The sequence below is a fragment of the Triturus cristatus genome, chromosome 11, assembly GCF_964204655.1.
Source record: "Triturus cristatus chromosome 11, aTriCri1.1, whole genome shotgun sequence".
Taxonomy (NCBI): Eukaryota; Metazoa; Chordata; class Amphibia; order Caudata; family Salamandridae; genus Triturus; species Triturus cristatus.
In genome coordinates, this window is record NC_140594.1 from 234548200 (window position 1) to 234562821 (window position 14622).

The 14622-nt window shown below is 39.1% G+C and overlaps 1 protein-coding gene across 1 annotated transcript in view; it reads left to right on the top strand.

Moving 5' to 3' along the window:
• The window catches only part of GRK3 (G protein-coupled receptor kinase 3), a 1147860-nt gene extending 1139210 nt beyond the window's left edge, over window positions 1-8650 (top strand). The window contains exon 21 of the mRNA XM_085636358.1: window positions 8124-8650. Coding sequence (XP_085492484.1) covers window positions 8124-8285 — 162 coding nt within the window. The 3' untranslated portion in view covers window positions 8286-8650. The remainder of the gene's footprint in view (window positions 1-8123) is intronic.
• Window positions 8651-14622: the final 5972 nt, after the last annotated feature.

The following is a 14622-nucleotide window of genomic DNA, read 5'->3' on the forward strand; positions in this document are numbered from 1 at the left end:
TAACTAAGAACTGGTTCTGTTTTAGGCAGAGCGGGAGAAGTTGTGATAATAATTTTGTGCTAAAGCCAGGATGGTAGCCAGGGGGATTGAAGATGACAGCCCCTCCAAGTAGTTTATATTCTCCCTTAAACACTGAGAATGATAAGATCTTGTGTGTGCCTGTTTGAGTGACTGTCATAGCGATGCAGGTGAGGTGCTCTTTGAATAAGATGGCTGCACGGTTTGGGCGTGACAGCTGCTTCATCGCAGGGCGCTCCTGGACACTTTATATGCACCATCGGTGTCTCTCATCAGGCACCCATGGCTGCCTTTCACCGTTGAGGCGGGAGTCTGTTAGCGACTGTGTAGGCTCCAGCTACATACAATGGGGCGTGAGTTTCCTCATTAGTTTCTTCATTAGTCTGGATGCTGCATTGGGAGATGAACACACAGGCCTACTGGATAGGAAGACATGTTATCAATTTCGGGCCGCCATGCGGGTGCACTTCGCTTAGTTCCCGATAGCACTGCCAACGTTTCACGTCCTGGAGGCATTTTTGTCCAATCCCACTCTCTGCAAACTTATAACCCGTCTTTACTCTGGCATGCAGCGCGATTCTCCAATAAGTGTACCCTCTGCCCAGCGTGATTGGGAGGAGAGCCTTGGAGCCCCCTTCGAAGAGGGTGTGTGGGCCTATTGTTGTGCACAATCCAGAGATATGTCACCCAACTATAGGCTCAGGCTTATTAATTTTCAATTCCTCCATGACTATACAGAACTCCTGAGTGGCTATGCAAGGCTGGGCTGAGTGTGGAGGCGCGCTGTGCCTGATGTGGAGCACCTGAGGCCTCCTACATGCACCTAGCATGGAAATGCTGGGAGGTGGCGCACTACTGGGAATGTGTGTTTGATGCACTGGATGAAATGCTGGAATGTAAGATTGAGTGCACCCCCTAACAGCCCTACTAGGATTTGTCAAAAACCTCCCTACAGAAATTAGCATACTTGTGGCTATGATGTTGTTACTGGCGAAGAGATGTGTGGTGATCTGTTGGGGCCGCAGGTGCAGGCTACATAAGAATGAATGGCTTAGGGATGCAGCGTTTTGTCACTCTCAGAGTTTTGGGAGCTAATGCCTGCGCTAGCGCGCCCTCAGAACATTTGGGAGCCACTGTTGAGTTTTCTACGCACTCACCAAGATGACCCAGCACAAGCACCTGCAGCAGGTGGGTAGATGTGCTCGGAGAGATCAGTGGCATGGGGGGGGGGGCAGCCCCACGCCTTGGCATACTATCCACTTCGGCTCAGCCAGAGAGGTACACCCCCCCTTCTTTTTTCCCTTTCCCCCTTATCTATCCTTCCCCTTCCTTCCTAATTGTTCCACCAGTGTTAGCGGGCATTTGTTGCCCTCAGTTGGTAGCTAGATCTGCACTTAATACAGTCAGCTCCGAGGACATTACATGCCTGGAAGGCCATTTATTTGCCATGTTATGACAGATGTCCCTGAATTTAAGCATGCAACACATGCTTCTAATTGAATCGGTCTGGGGCAAACGTTTGCTGTTTGTAATTGCTAAAATCTATAAATAAAAATATATAATAATAACAGTGGCTTAATTAATAGGTGCCTCAAATCTGAATGAAATTTACAAAAAAACACCATGAACTGTTTGGATAAGTTGTCATGGGGGCAGTGCACTGGGTCACATGACTAATTGTTAGTGGTAGGAAAACCGGTTACACAATGGAAAATATCCAACCTAAAGCGTGTCAGTACAACTCTGTGTTGGGCACTGTGTACATTTGCTAGATAGGGTTGTATATCAAAGGTAGTCAAAATCATCTGGTTTTTAAATACAGATGGTCAAGCATTTAGGTCTACAACCTCAGTTCCTCGAGCAGTGCTAAACATTCCAACTTTAACACTTTCCTAGGGATACTGATCAGGGTTTTCAGATGATCAAAATATTCAGGATGGCCTATATCTGTCAGGAATTGATTGACATGCTTCAGCCAGGGAATTTTGAAAACACGCTCTGATCCAAGGCAATCCTTCGATTGAGGTCCGTATGGTTGGATGACTAAATTTTGTGCCAAGCAAAACTGGCTGAACCTTTATCAGACCTACTAAGTATGGGGCTCCCAATTCCGAATGACAAACAAAGATAGAACAACTTTTAGGAAGGGCAAGGAGAGTTCTTAAATAGGTATTTTCTGTCAGCTTCAAAGAGTCAACATTTGCATATCCTCACAGACTAAAACCATACATGGCAATTGGGCGACATTTGGAGTTATATATGGTCATCATCTCTTTTGGGGGTTTAATGCTTAGTTTCCTAGAGAAATTGAGCAAGGCCGTGATAGATTTAGCGAATTGGCGTCATCTGGAATTCATTGCATCTTTCCAGTTCCCCTCCCAATCAAATAAAATCCCTAAATAAGAAAAAGATGATGTTTGAGTATTAGTGGTATTCTCAATTTGGATGTTACAATATTTTGCTGCTCTTTTACCCACTTTCATGACAAAGGTTTTACCTATATTGGTTTGCAACCTCAAATTCTGCATATAATGAACAAATTCTGTAGAGTAGACGCTGTGAGGCCAACGGAGTACGAGGCATAAGCACCACGTCGTCTGGGGAAGATTTAAACATTTACTTACTAGAGGACTACCCAGGCTATTGATTTACAGATTAGACAAGAAAAAGGCAAGTAAACGCCCTTTTTGGACCCCTCTCTTTATGCTGAACAGTGGAGTGCATTCACCTTTAAGGCCATAACGTACCCTTGCTGTGCTAGTCGAATATAAATATCTAAGGGGCATATTAGCAAGACCGGTGATAAAATTATCACCGTTTTAGCGGCAGGAAACTGCCGCTAAAACGGCGATAATGGGCTTGCTATTATGCGTTATAGAATTCCAATAGAAGCCCAGGTTAGATTTGCAGGACATCTAACCTGGGCTTCTATTGGAATTCTATAACGCATATTAGCAAGCCCATTATCGCCGTTTTAGCGGCAGTTTCCTGCCACTAAAACGGCAATACTTTTATCACCAGTCTTGCTAATATGCCCTAATGAAAGTTAAATATGGTAGTTTCCACACCCATAGTAAGCATGATGGTCTAACGTTTTTCATGCACAATGCAATCAAAAGCAGAGGACAAGTCGACAAATACCATAAACAAATTGCCACGTTTAATGTGCACATATTTTCCTATCAGTAAATTCAAGTTAATAGCCTGCTCCGTAGTCCCAATTCCTGGTTGGAATCCATATTATAGGTCCGATATTATGTTATTAGAGTCAGCCCAATACTGTAGTCTGCATAAAAGCATGCAGCCAACCACGTTAACTAGAGGGTTATGTAGGGAAACAGGTCTGTAATGGGCAGGACAAATACGATCACCTTTCTTGTGGATAGGCACAATATGAGACTCAGACCAGGAGTTTAAAAAACCAGCACTCTGACAGTATCTAAAGCGAAGAGTCAGAAGTGTGCCCCAAAGATCGATATTAGCTCTAAAGAGGTCAATTGGGATAACATCTGGGCCCGGAGCTTTACCTCATTCACTCATCTTTAGAGCAATTATGGCTTCTTCAAGGGTACAATTTAGATCAGTCTGATTATGAGAAGGTGTGGTCATGGGGGCATCCGCCATGAACACAGATGGAAAGGAGTCGCTAACGCTCTCTGTTATATTAGAGTATACTTTAGAGTAGTGAGCTAACCAATCTTCCTCTGTAATTGCAATCTCAATTCAGGGTCTGACATCTTCTCTTAGAAAAGGGGAGTTGATAACAAGCCAAAAGGCTGTGTTCTAATTATTACGACAAGCCTCATGTAAATTTTCCCAGGCCTCCCCTTTCAGGCCTTTTTTTTCTCAGTTTTAGGGCAGTTCTGGACTTCTATGGTATTCCTAGGTTGCCTGTTTAGGGCTTATTTTAAGTTTTGTGAGCCCGATAGCAAGCAGATCGAACCAACCATTAGTCTTCGCAACTACGTTTTTCTGATAGGAGGTTAGCCCTTCTTTAATGCCCTTGGTAATCCAATTAAATGCTTCTTTGACTTTAGTTGCTGCTGTTGTCTCATCTAAAAAAACATCAAAAGCTTTGTTCTGTTTATTAATCAGTTGTTCTAAAAATGTATTAGGATCTACCGTAGACCAACATGGAGTGTAGTCTAGGTTAATTTCCAACGCTATACTCTGGGGAAAATGATCACTAATAGCAAGATCACGTAAAACAAATTGGGTTACCAAGGCAGAATAGTGATTTGGGAACAGCAAGTAGTCAATTACACTATTCTCCCTTCTCCCATTAAATGTGCAGCAGGTTACATCAACCGGGCGATGGCTTAATTTATTACAGAAATCCAGATCATATTTAAAAAGAAATTCATTGAGTAGCTGTCCATAAAAAATAGGTAATGTCATCATTCATGGGAGTTACCAGTCCAGAGACCTTGTTAGCTGGCAATGGGCACAGTCGAAGGTTAAAACTGCCCCCCCCCCATAGGAAGATCATTTCTCTTGATTCATTTGAGACTTGCAATTCCTGGTCAGTGTTAAGTTGACATAAAACAGATAGTATGTCCAGGTCACAGGCATTAATATAAACATGTATAAATACCAGCAATGTTGATGATGAAATCAAAATAGAAACAATTTGATAAAACCCCTTTAGGCGTACCAAATCTTAAAGAGACAGCTGGAGTGTGAAATGTTTTACAACCATTAAGGTGAATTAGATCGGGGATCCATGTTTCTTGTAGACATAAAATTAAAAATCCAGACACAAATTGTAACCACTCTGTCAAGTTAATGCATACTACGTAGCCCAGCCACATTCCAAAACAGGGCAGAGGTGGCACATGCACTAGGAATTGCATGGGGGTCCACCACACTGGCCAAAGGAGCCAACTTGGCATTTGTATGAAGATTTCATAAACGGCTATCAGTCAATGGACCCATATTATAAATAGAAGTTTTATATAAACCTTTGCAGATATTGTCTCTATTTTGATCAATTGCACTCCACAGTCCACTGCTATGAGAGAAGAAAGACCATCATACCTGTTAAATGTCAGAAAGACATATGACAAAGGACAGTATTGGACCAATTTAGAGTGTTCAGATTGATATTTTGGTTTAATCAGCAGATGGATTTGCATAGGGAGTTGGGTGGGGGGTTGGTAAAAGAACCCAAGAGGTAAAACAGCTATTGGTGTGGTTTAAAGATGGTGAACTAGCTCAACCTAATATAGTTTTATCCAATTTTAGGGTTTTCAAAGATAGCACCAGGCAGTCTCCCTGTAATAATTTATGACCCCTGCCAACCCATTTTACTTTTCTTACCATTTTAATATCTGGGAAAAGGGCTCCCCCTATCCCCACTCTAGTATTTAGCCAATTAACAGATTTATTTCTCAATGAATCCCTGGATTCATGGGATGACGTAGAGAATGAACAGGAACATTTGCTAAAATAACCACATATGGTGTTGCTTCTGGGGGTAAATCCAAAGAGTCTGATTTATTGATCGTATTATTAGAAGCTGGTTCTTTATAAAAATTGGTGATGGGGGGTGTATAATTTAGGAGACTTTCTGACTGTCAGGGAAGGAGCCTGTTGAAACTGAGGGCCTGGGTTAGCCACGGGACTATTCAATGGAGTTTTGCTCATTGGGGCAATGAGTAATACAGCCGTCAAAGACTGGGGTTGAAGGCTAGCACGGTGCCTAAAATATAAACTAGTATTATCGGAGTGTTCCTGCGGCATATCCGTGTTGACCCCCAGCGGGGAACACCTGCCAGGATACAAGTGTCAGTGTTAAGTATGGATAATCCCAAGCAGCTGATGAGGCACGCAGGGGGCTGTGGGCTATGTAGTGCCCCAGTGGCTGTACTACGCAGTGGCACACACTCTGCTTGGACCGAGGCACCAGGGAACAGTGAAGCACTCCGGTGGCAGGCATTATTGTGGCACTATCTTACCGATAAATGATTTCAAGTAACACAAAGTCAATGACCAGGAAAAGAGTCAGACTGAAAATCTAATTTTATCATCAAGACATAAAAACAAACATCAAAGATACATCATGAAAATGTGATAACATTAGATTGAGATCAATTGAGTAAAATCCAACAATTCCAACATAAAGCAGAAATAGAACATTAATAAAAGTGATTCAAATTTTCTAAAAAGCTACATGAATGGTCCCAGAACACCTGAAATCTATGGGATCTGGCTAACAAATTGTGCCTAATGATCTAGGCTGTATAAAGGAATTTGAATCCAACCACCACAATCCCAGTATAGGACTTGCTTTTGCAAATCCTAAGGGCATGCATTCAGTTTGTTAGGCTCAGAAGGTGAAATAGAGTTGCGATGTACCTAATTCTGGGGCATATTATCAAGCCAGGCGATAAAATTATCGCCGCTTTAGCGGCAGAAAACTGCCGCTAAAATGGCGATAATGGGCTTGATAATATGCTCTATGGAATTCCAATTGGAGCCCATGTTAAATGTGAAGGACGTCTAACATGGGCTTCAATTGGAATTCCATAGAGCATATTATCAAGCCCATTATCGCCGCTTTAGCGGCAGTTTTCTGCCGCTAAAGCGGCGATAATTTTATCGCCTGGCTTGATAATATGCCCCTCTGGGTTTAGTGCCATTTGTGCAAAAAAACAACAAATGTTCCTAGGCATCATCCAGAAGTGTACATGAATAGCACCGAGTATGCCCAGACTTTCAGTGTCCCACAACATAGTGTAAACATCAATTAGTTGGGTCCTGTACCTAGACGGTAAAAAAACAGTACAAGCACGCACATAATTTAAGAATTCCTGTGTCTTAATCACAGATTTCTTCAATAAAAAACTTCTTGTGAGGCCATCTATGTGGCTGGACAAATCAATCTGGGCAGCAACTCTCTCCCAAAGGCTTGGTTTAACCACTCTACCCACAGTGGCTAAAATAGATTGTGAATCTTCCCAGAAGTTTGCTTGCTCATTCCTATTGACATAGGCCAGCCATTTAATCTTCTAGTAGATAAAAAGATACTACATGATTACTACTTTACATACTCCAAAATTGCCTATGTAAATATAAACCAAAGTGTTCATATTTCAGTACCTGCTACTGACACAATTTCCTTTACATTTGAAAGAGAAATGTAACACTTTGCATGAAAAAGCATTGATAAAAATATTGTTTTTCATTAAGATTTTGAAGAGCATCCAAAAAACTACCTAGTTGATTTCTCTGAATTTGGCTGAGGTTTTTTCTGATTTCAAAAGGATTTCACACTTGTTATCTACATATGACCATGATCCAGTTCACATGTTATTTCAATTAGATATTTAATGATTTACCATCTCACTCCACTATGGTCATGAAATACGGCAATGGAAATGTTTCTAATACTGCCTTTTACTGAATATTTTTTTAATTAAATAAAAAACAACCTCTTTATATTTCCTAGACTATACCACATTTTGTAACTGTTTTTATGCCCTTCTCTTCTCATTCCTTCTTTCCTTTCCATTCCTTCGGTTTCCCCTCTTTTCACTTTGTTTGCTCATTTCCCTTCTTCTCTTCCACCTTAAAACACACTGTGCCTCTTTTCAAACACCTATGGCTATGATCGCAATCCACTGCAGTTATCGCTGGTAGAGTTATGTTTTACAAACTATGTTCATCTCCCATGGCAGAAGTATTAAATACATCAATGAAAAACAACAGTATATTAAATTACAGGTTGGATGTAAATAATCTCCTTGTCAATTTCCTGTGTCCTTTCCCTTTAATATACCTATGCAGGTAATAGTGAGCTCTTCTGTTTCTGTTAACATTTAGTAATTTGTTAGGAATTACTGTTCCACAGTAGACCAATTTCATTGTTTAGTGTTTTACTGAAATGGCAATTTTTGTAAACATGCATTCAATATGCATAGATTATGGTTGTGGTTTGCATATTTCTTGTTAATAGTGTAACCTTTGTTTGATTTTACCTTATTCAAGAGTGTGCTTAGTGGATTGTTTTCCAATTATATCCCACAAACTATAAGCTATATTGTTTAATCTATGCCGTTAGATCTGTTTTGATTTAGAGAATATTATGTTTGTTTTTCTCTCAGAGTGATCCAGAGTTTATTCAATGGAAAAAAGAACTAACTGAAGCTTTCACTGAGGCACAGAGGCTGCTACGCCGCGCCCCAAAGTTTCTGAACAAGTCCCGATCAGCTGTGGTGGAAATCACAAAACCACCCCTTTGCCACAGAAATAGCAATGGCCTCTAGGAGACCAGAGGACTAAAATTTCATTGGGAAAACAACTCCGAGATCACTGTATATCAGTGCAGCACTATCGGTATTAATTACTCACATGGTGCTCTAAGACAGTATGTACATAGAGGAAGCACTGGACATCAACTGTACTTCATCTGCTGAGAAGAGAACGAACTTATGACACTGTGTTTGCAGAGGCCATTGTGTCAGAAGCAATGAGGAGATGAAGTTTTTCTGAAAGGAGTAGTGAAATTGCCAGATTAAGTGGTTGTTCATTACTACTGTGAATTCGCGCAGTGGCGCATTGGAGAAAAATCTGATAAGCAGAGTTATTGAAATAAAGCAAGCACTTGCTTTCTTCTGAAGTGCTGTGTATGGAACTTGGAAACTAAGCTTTTTTTAGGATACTTGCTGTTACTTCAACATGAGTACTGGATGTCAAACTATCTCCACTATCTGCTAGTGTGACTTCAAAATATCTCTCATACATTAATTTATCTAAGAGTTGGAATATTTCTCTTGTCCCCTATTGCACTGTTGATTTTATATATATATATATATATATATATATCTTTCAGTGTACAGTGACGCTTGTATGCACTTCAGAAGGCTGACTTCTAAACCGTCTTGGGGTCAAGAATTGTAGATTCTTCATGGAACCTAATCAATCAGTTATTCATCTGGGTCTATAACATCACCAGTCATCACTGCCAAGGTCTTGTTTCAATTACATATAGAATAATTCACACATTGAAATATGGACCAGAGAACACACCTGCATGGTAGTTGTGTCAAGTGATTTGTAGTATAATAATACAAATTGGCATACTCTTCACTTATTTTTATCTGCAGGTCTCGCTCTCCTGCCAAGGTCACAGTAGAGAGGAGAACAGGTCATTTCGATTTCATGTCAGTTTCACTTTTTTTATTCTCTATTTGTCACAGCTTGAATACAGTGGGTATTCATGTATAGGGACTGTGCGCGGGTGTAGCTAGAGTATTGAAAGGCTTTGCTACAGATCCTTCTTGTATCTTCACCTCCTTCACGTGCCATTAGAGAATCCTTACAATTTCTGGTGCCACAAATGCACTAACAACCAGCAACAACCCATCTCTTCTACATTATCAAACTCTTACAGTCTGTAGCCATATCAAACTTTGGGGCATTCTGCAAAGAAATATGTTGTGTTTTAGTTCTAAGATCAGGATGATGTGCAATGGGATGGAAACCGCTGGAAAGTTAATATCTCTCAGCTACACTCTGTACGTCCTTTCACTTTCACTGATCCCAGCTAGTGATATCCGTCTGTGGTACAGCTTGGAATTGTGTCTAGTTGAAGATGGCCATTCGTCCTCACCCCTCTACAGCCACTTTATCCCACACTTCTGTTTCTTCTCCAGACCTCCATAGAGCATTCCACAGGTATTTAAACTGTTTCCCTTCCTTGTGAAGTGCTAAGTGCCAATGGACTTGAAAACTAACACACAATTGTTATATTTATGTGGAAAATCTGTGTGGGACTGTAAATGTTATTTAAACGCAATCAAATCAAAAGTGGGAACACCACAGCAGCTCTATCTGTGTACCAAGCAAAACTTCTTTTGGCAATGTCTTTTGTCAAACATTAATCAGAGTTACTCCATTGTTGTATGTAATGTGAAGGTAGCTAAAATAACTTTGTTGGTTATAAAATTATTCTGTATGTAGGAATTTTATACCTGGTTAAAGAAACAAATCTGTAGACCTGAAAAGATCCTTATAGGGTTACTTTGTAAAGTGAAAATATTGTGCAGTTTCACTTTTTACGCTCTAACTAGAGGTTCTCAAGACCATTCACCATATATACGTGTATACATGTTTTTCCACCATTATGCTTTGGCAAGTCTCAATGGCACAACTTCAAGTATTGCAACAAACTACAATGCAATGGTTACCAAATAAGGTTTTACCAAACTCGCTTCAAGACAGCACCCTTTTAAATCAAAGATATACATATACAATTTTCAAATAAAAAAATAAAAAAGCTAAACCAGTGCTATGTATATTCAACTGTAGCTGAATTCCCTGAATTTAGAGATATAAAAAAATTAGGCAATTCATCCAGCACTAGGATAACCTGCAGGGTGATAGCGTGCTTTACAAATACAGATAACATAACTATTTGAAATGGAATTTCACAGCTAACATCTCTTTTTCCAAACTATAGGGGTGTTACATGGCAGTACATACCACACTGATGATAGCCACTTTCTTATTAGTCTCAGCCTCTGAAGAGAGTATGTTGAGGATAATAAGGCCCTGATTATGAATGTCCTCGAAAATGAGACGTATTTCCCAATCTCTGGAGTCATCAATATTGAGGGTACATGTTACTATGGGTTTGGGGAAAATTCAGCCAATTTGGAGTGGGAACCACGGAAATAACTTAGAAATGAATTACTGTGGGAATCTGTAATTTTGGGTCAAATTCTCCAAGTAATTACTTCAGACTTTCACAAAGAGAGATAAATTCTTATGGCCCCAATAATAATTGTTACCAGCCCCAAAGAAATTAATAGGCCTAATGAGGGACTCCCTCGTATTGTTGAGTTAATTTTTATGTATAGTAGTAAAACAAGTTGTCTATAGGGTTAATGTTTTCCCAATCTATCTTCATCAGCTACTGTAAAATGTAGAGTGTAGTCTCCACCACCACAGCGGTTTTGAGTCACTTAGCTTCAAATCAGCATAATATGAGCATCATTAGGCTCCATATAACATTATTTTCAATAGGGCACACAGTCTTCTGTCACTGATATTTCAAGAAGTACAACATCCCAGAAGGATAGTGCTATTACAGGCAAAACTCAACTTTATGATGTGCTTCATGAAGTGGGCAGCTATCAGCAGTCTCTCATTAGTCGATACAAGTGTGTATTGTGGTATCATGTTGATATCTAATGGATAAGAAAAGGCAGTACACATTGGTATGCACATATGCGGGATCTGCACAGCACCTTGACCTCCACACAGTTGGTAATCTGCAGCCATTGAAGATGAGCTAAGGTTGAGGACCAGCATTCTGTATTTATCCAACATTCTTTTGTTCATGAATGAACATTTATTGCAAAACTATTACACAAGCAGTAATTGCCTATTACTGCAAAGGATACCATTCATTAATATTGCAAAAACCAACAAAGTATGAGGTACAAAGAATTAATTGGATTTTCAGCTGAAGCATGATTGTTTTCTTTATTGGACTCTTGTTTCCAATGGAATAGGAAAATGAATGGATGTAGCTAAAACAATTTCAGTGGACTGGACAGTAAGTAGACAACATCAAATTCAGCTATCTAGACATTAGAAGATATTTAAGTAATCTGGGACTATAAAAGTTGTATTGAATATAAATAAATTAAGTCACACTCATTGGGCCTTATTTAGAGATTGATGGGTGGGATACTCTGTCACACATTTGGCAGTGTATTATAACCTATGGCTGATGGGATATCCGCCACATTTTAATTAAGTATCCTCTACGCCAAACACTAAATAGGGCCCATTATGTTCGTACTCATAGTTAAGTAATATTACCTGCACCATGTGGTGAATACCCATCCTTGTACTGAAGGACTCAAGCTGAAGTCACAAGGGCATACCAAATGGGGTAGACCTTATTGGCCACTGGTGAGGCAGTAAGGCTATTACAGAGTAGTAATTGTGTTTTTCCCGATCTGTGTTTACCAGAAAAATGTGTGCTTAGGGAATATGGCATCACTGGCCTGCAGGGTGCTTTGGTCTCTCTCGCTCTCTCTTTTAGAAACTCCTTTCCCTCTCTCCATGTTTTATTTCTCAAATATCAGTGACTTCATATCTAAGTGTGGACTCATACATGCAACTTTATTTCCTTCGATTGATAGGCATGACCAATGTAGGCCTAGTAGGACCATCCGTGGCAAGTTTTTTAATTATCAACATAAAATAAGTGTACATAATCAAATAGAACTTGTTTTCATAGTCAGTAGTTATCCTATAAAAAATCACCATGATACTTTGGCATTGAGTCAGCCCTTTGGGACCATCACTGGACCCCCCCCCTGCTGTAGTGCATGTTATCAAAACTGTATATCTCACTCCTGAGGTGTAACATGCAGACCTGAAGTCAAGGTTTCTAGGCTGCTTCTGTCTTTGTTATGGTGCAAGTAAGCACAAATAAATCACATAATATCAAATTAACCACTTTAGAGACCCATGTTTTAGTTTATCTTCTTCACTGAGGCTCAGCAACACTGTTCTTATATTATATATATCTACATGTGGTCGTATGTGGCAAATGAATGATGAATAACGATGATGATTAAAAGTTAGTCAGTAGGTATCCAAATGCCTTTCAATATACATACACCTATATATACATATATAACTCTACCCTGTATGTACCTATGAACTCTTGACATGCCCTCCCCTTTCTTTTTCGTCGCATTTTCTAACCCTTCCTTCTTTTCTTTGACCTGGATCTCCTCCATGCACACTTCTCCTCCCATAGGCATTAGTTTTTCACTTTCATGTCTCCTCATACACATTCAGAGCCTTCTCATAATATTTAATCTCCTGACATTCTCAGTTCATGTTGCATGAAAACACTTTTGCCAGATTATGCATCCTGTGCTACATCATCTTTCCTTTCCCATAGTTCCATTATAATTCTCTGGAAGGGTGTGTCACGGGTCCATTTGTTTTTTTTAACATACAGTGCACTGACACTCCTCTGGCTGAGCTGCATTTTTTTTTTAAAGTGACATAGATTCATATATAAATATAGACAGGTGTAGTTGGTGGATATCAACAATTACATGTACTTCAAATTTCAACATTGCAGTGGTCATTCCCTGTCTTATTTAAATGATGGTCTATGCCCAAACCAGAGTATAAAATATTCTCTTCATCTCTGACACATCCAATCCTTTTTCCTTTATCTGCTTTTCATCCCATGACAGCCTATGCAAAGTGCAATCAGTATGATCCTTGTTTTAACATTAAGCCATCTTCTACATAATATGATTTACATATTAACAAGACTAGAGCAAGATTAATCAGCTTTGAGCTTCCTTAACTTTTTTCCTTGCCTGTGAACAAAATTGTGCACAGTTTTTGCCTTAATATGAATGTAAACAACTTTTTCTTAAATCCACATTTGGGAGAAGGGCTCCTTTAGGTTTGCTTCAGGAATTTGGTATGTTTTTTCTATTTGTGTGGTTAGCATTAATTCCACTTTCCTTCAAATAACAAAACAGAGCATTAAACTATTGATTACAAGACCTTTAAAACTTGCACAAAAAGCATATATATTTGATTGCTCAATATTGATAGTGCTTAAAGGGCAGGGTATTAAGTTACTGGATACCAAAATAATCTGATATAAAATGATTATTAATAGAAATTGCTTTTTAAATATGTATGTTTTTTTCAATCAGAAGGGTCACAGACAAGGTTTGTTTGTAATTTATGCAATAGATTTGGACACACAGGGCCTGATCCACAAACATAAGTTTTTTATTTTTGTGTACATTTATACTTACTGCAGCAACATTACTATGTTCTGGCATTCACAAACTTCGAGTGCAGTTGTACCAGTAATAAAATTAAGCGTGTGGTTTGTGAATACCAACACTGTAGTAAAACTACTACAACAAGTGGAAGCTTACACATAATTGGAAGTTTACCTTTGTGAATCAGGCTCACTCTTAAAGTGATATAAGCTAAACGTGAATGCTTAACATGTGAACTCTTAAAATACATTTTTTGCACCCCACTCTATACAGAACCTTCTCCATAATTCTAAATTACTTGCAAATGATTGGGCCATTAAAATTGAATTTCCGTGTATCTGATATATTGCAGTCAGGTCCATAAGAGGACTTTAAATGATTTAGCTAGTTTCAAACTAGACACTGGGCATTGTTTACTTGAAGAAGGTTGATAAAGATGGCACACAATAAAATATAAAGTAGTTATCACCTATTGTGTAACCATTCATTGTCAATTATTTATAGGCTGTGCCAAATGCAGGACTCAAATATAGTTATTTTGGATATTTCTCCTTTAAAGCAGCAATAAGTGCAAAAACCACACACTGACAACTTGTTGAAGATTTCTAATGGGATTATGGACTGTATTGTTTTTTGTAGCAATGTGCTACTTTAAATTGGCTTTGCTGGTGAGTACGACTGCAGAAACAACTATTGTTTAACCTACGAGTATTTGTGTAAAATACTGTACTTTGTCAGTGTAATTATGTTACTGGTATGCCTAGTTTGTAGGCTATTTAAAAATGTATAAGATTTACCCACCTCAAATGTATACTAT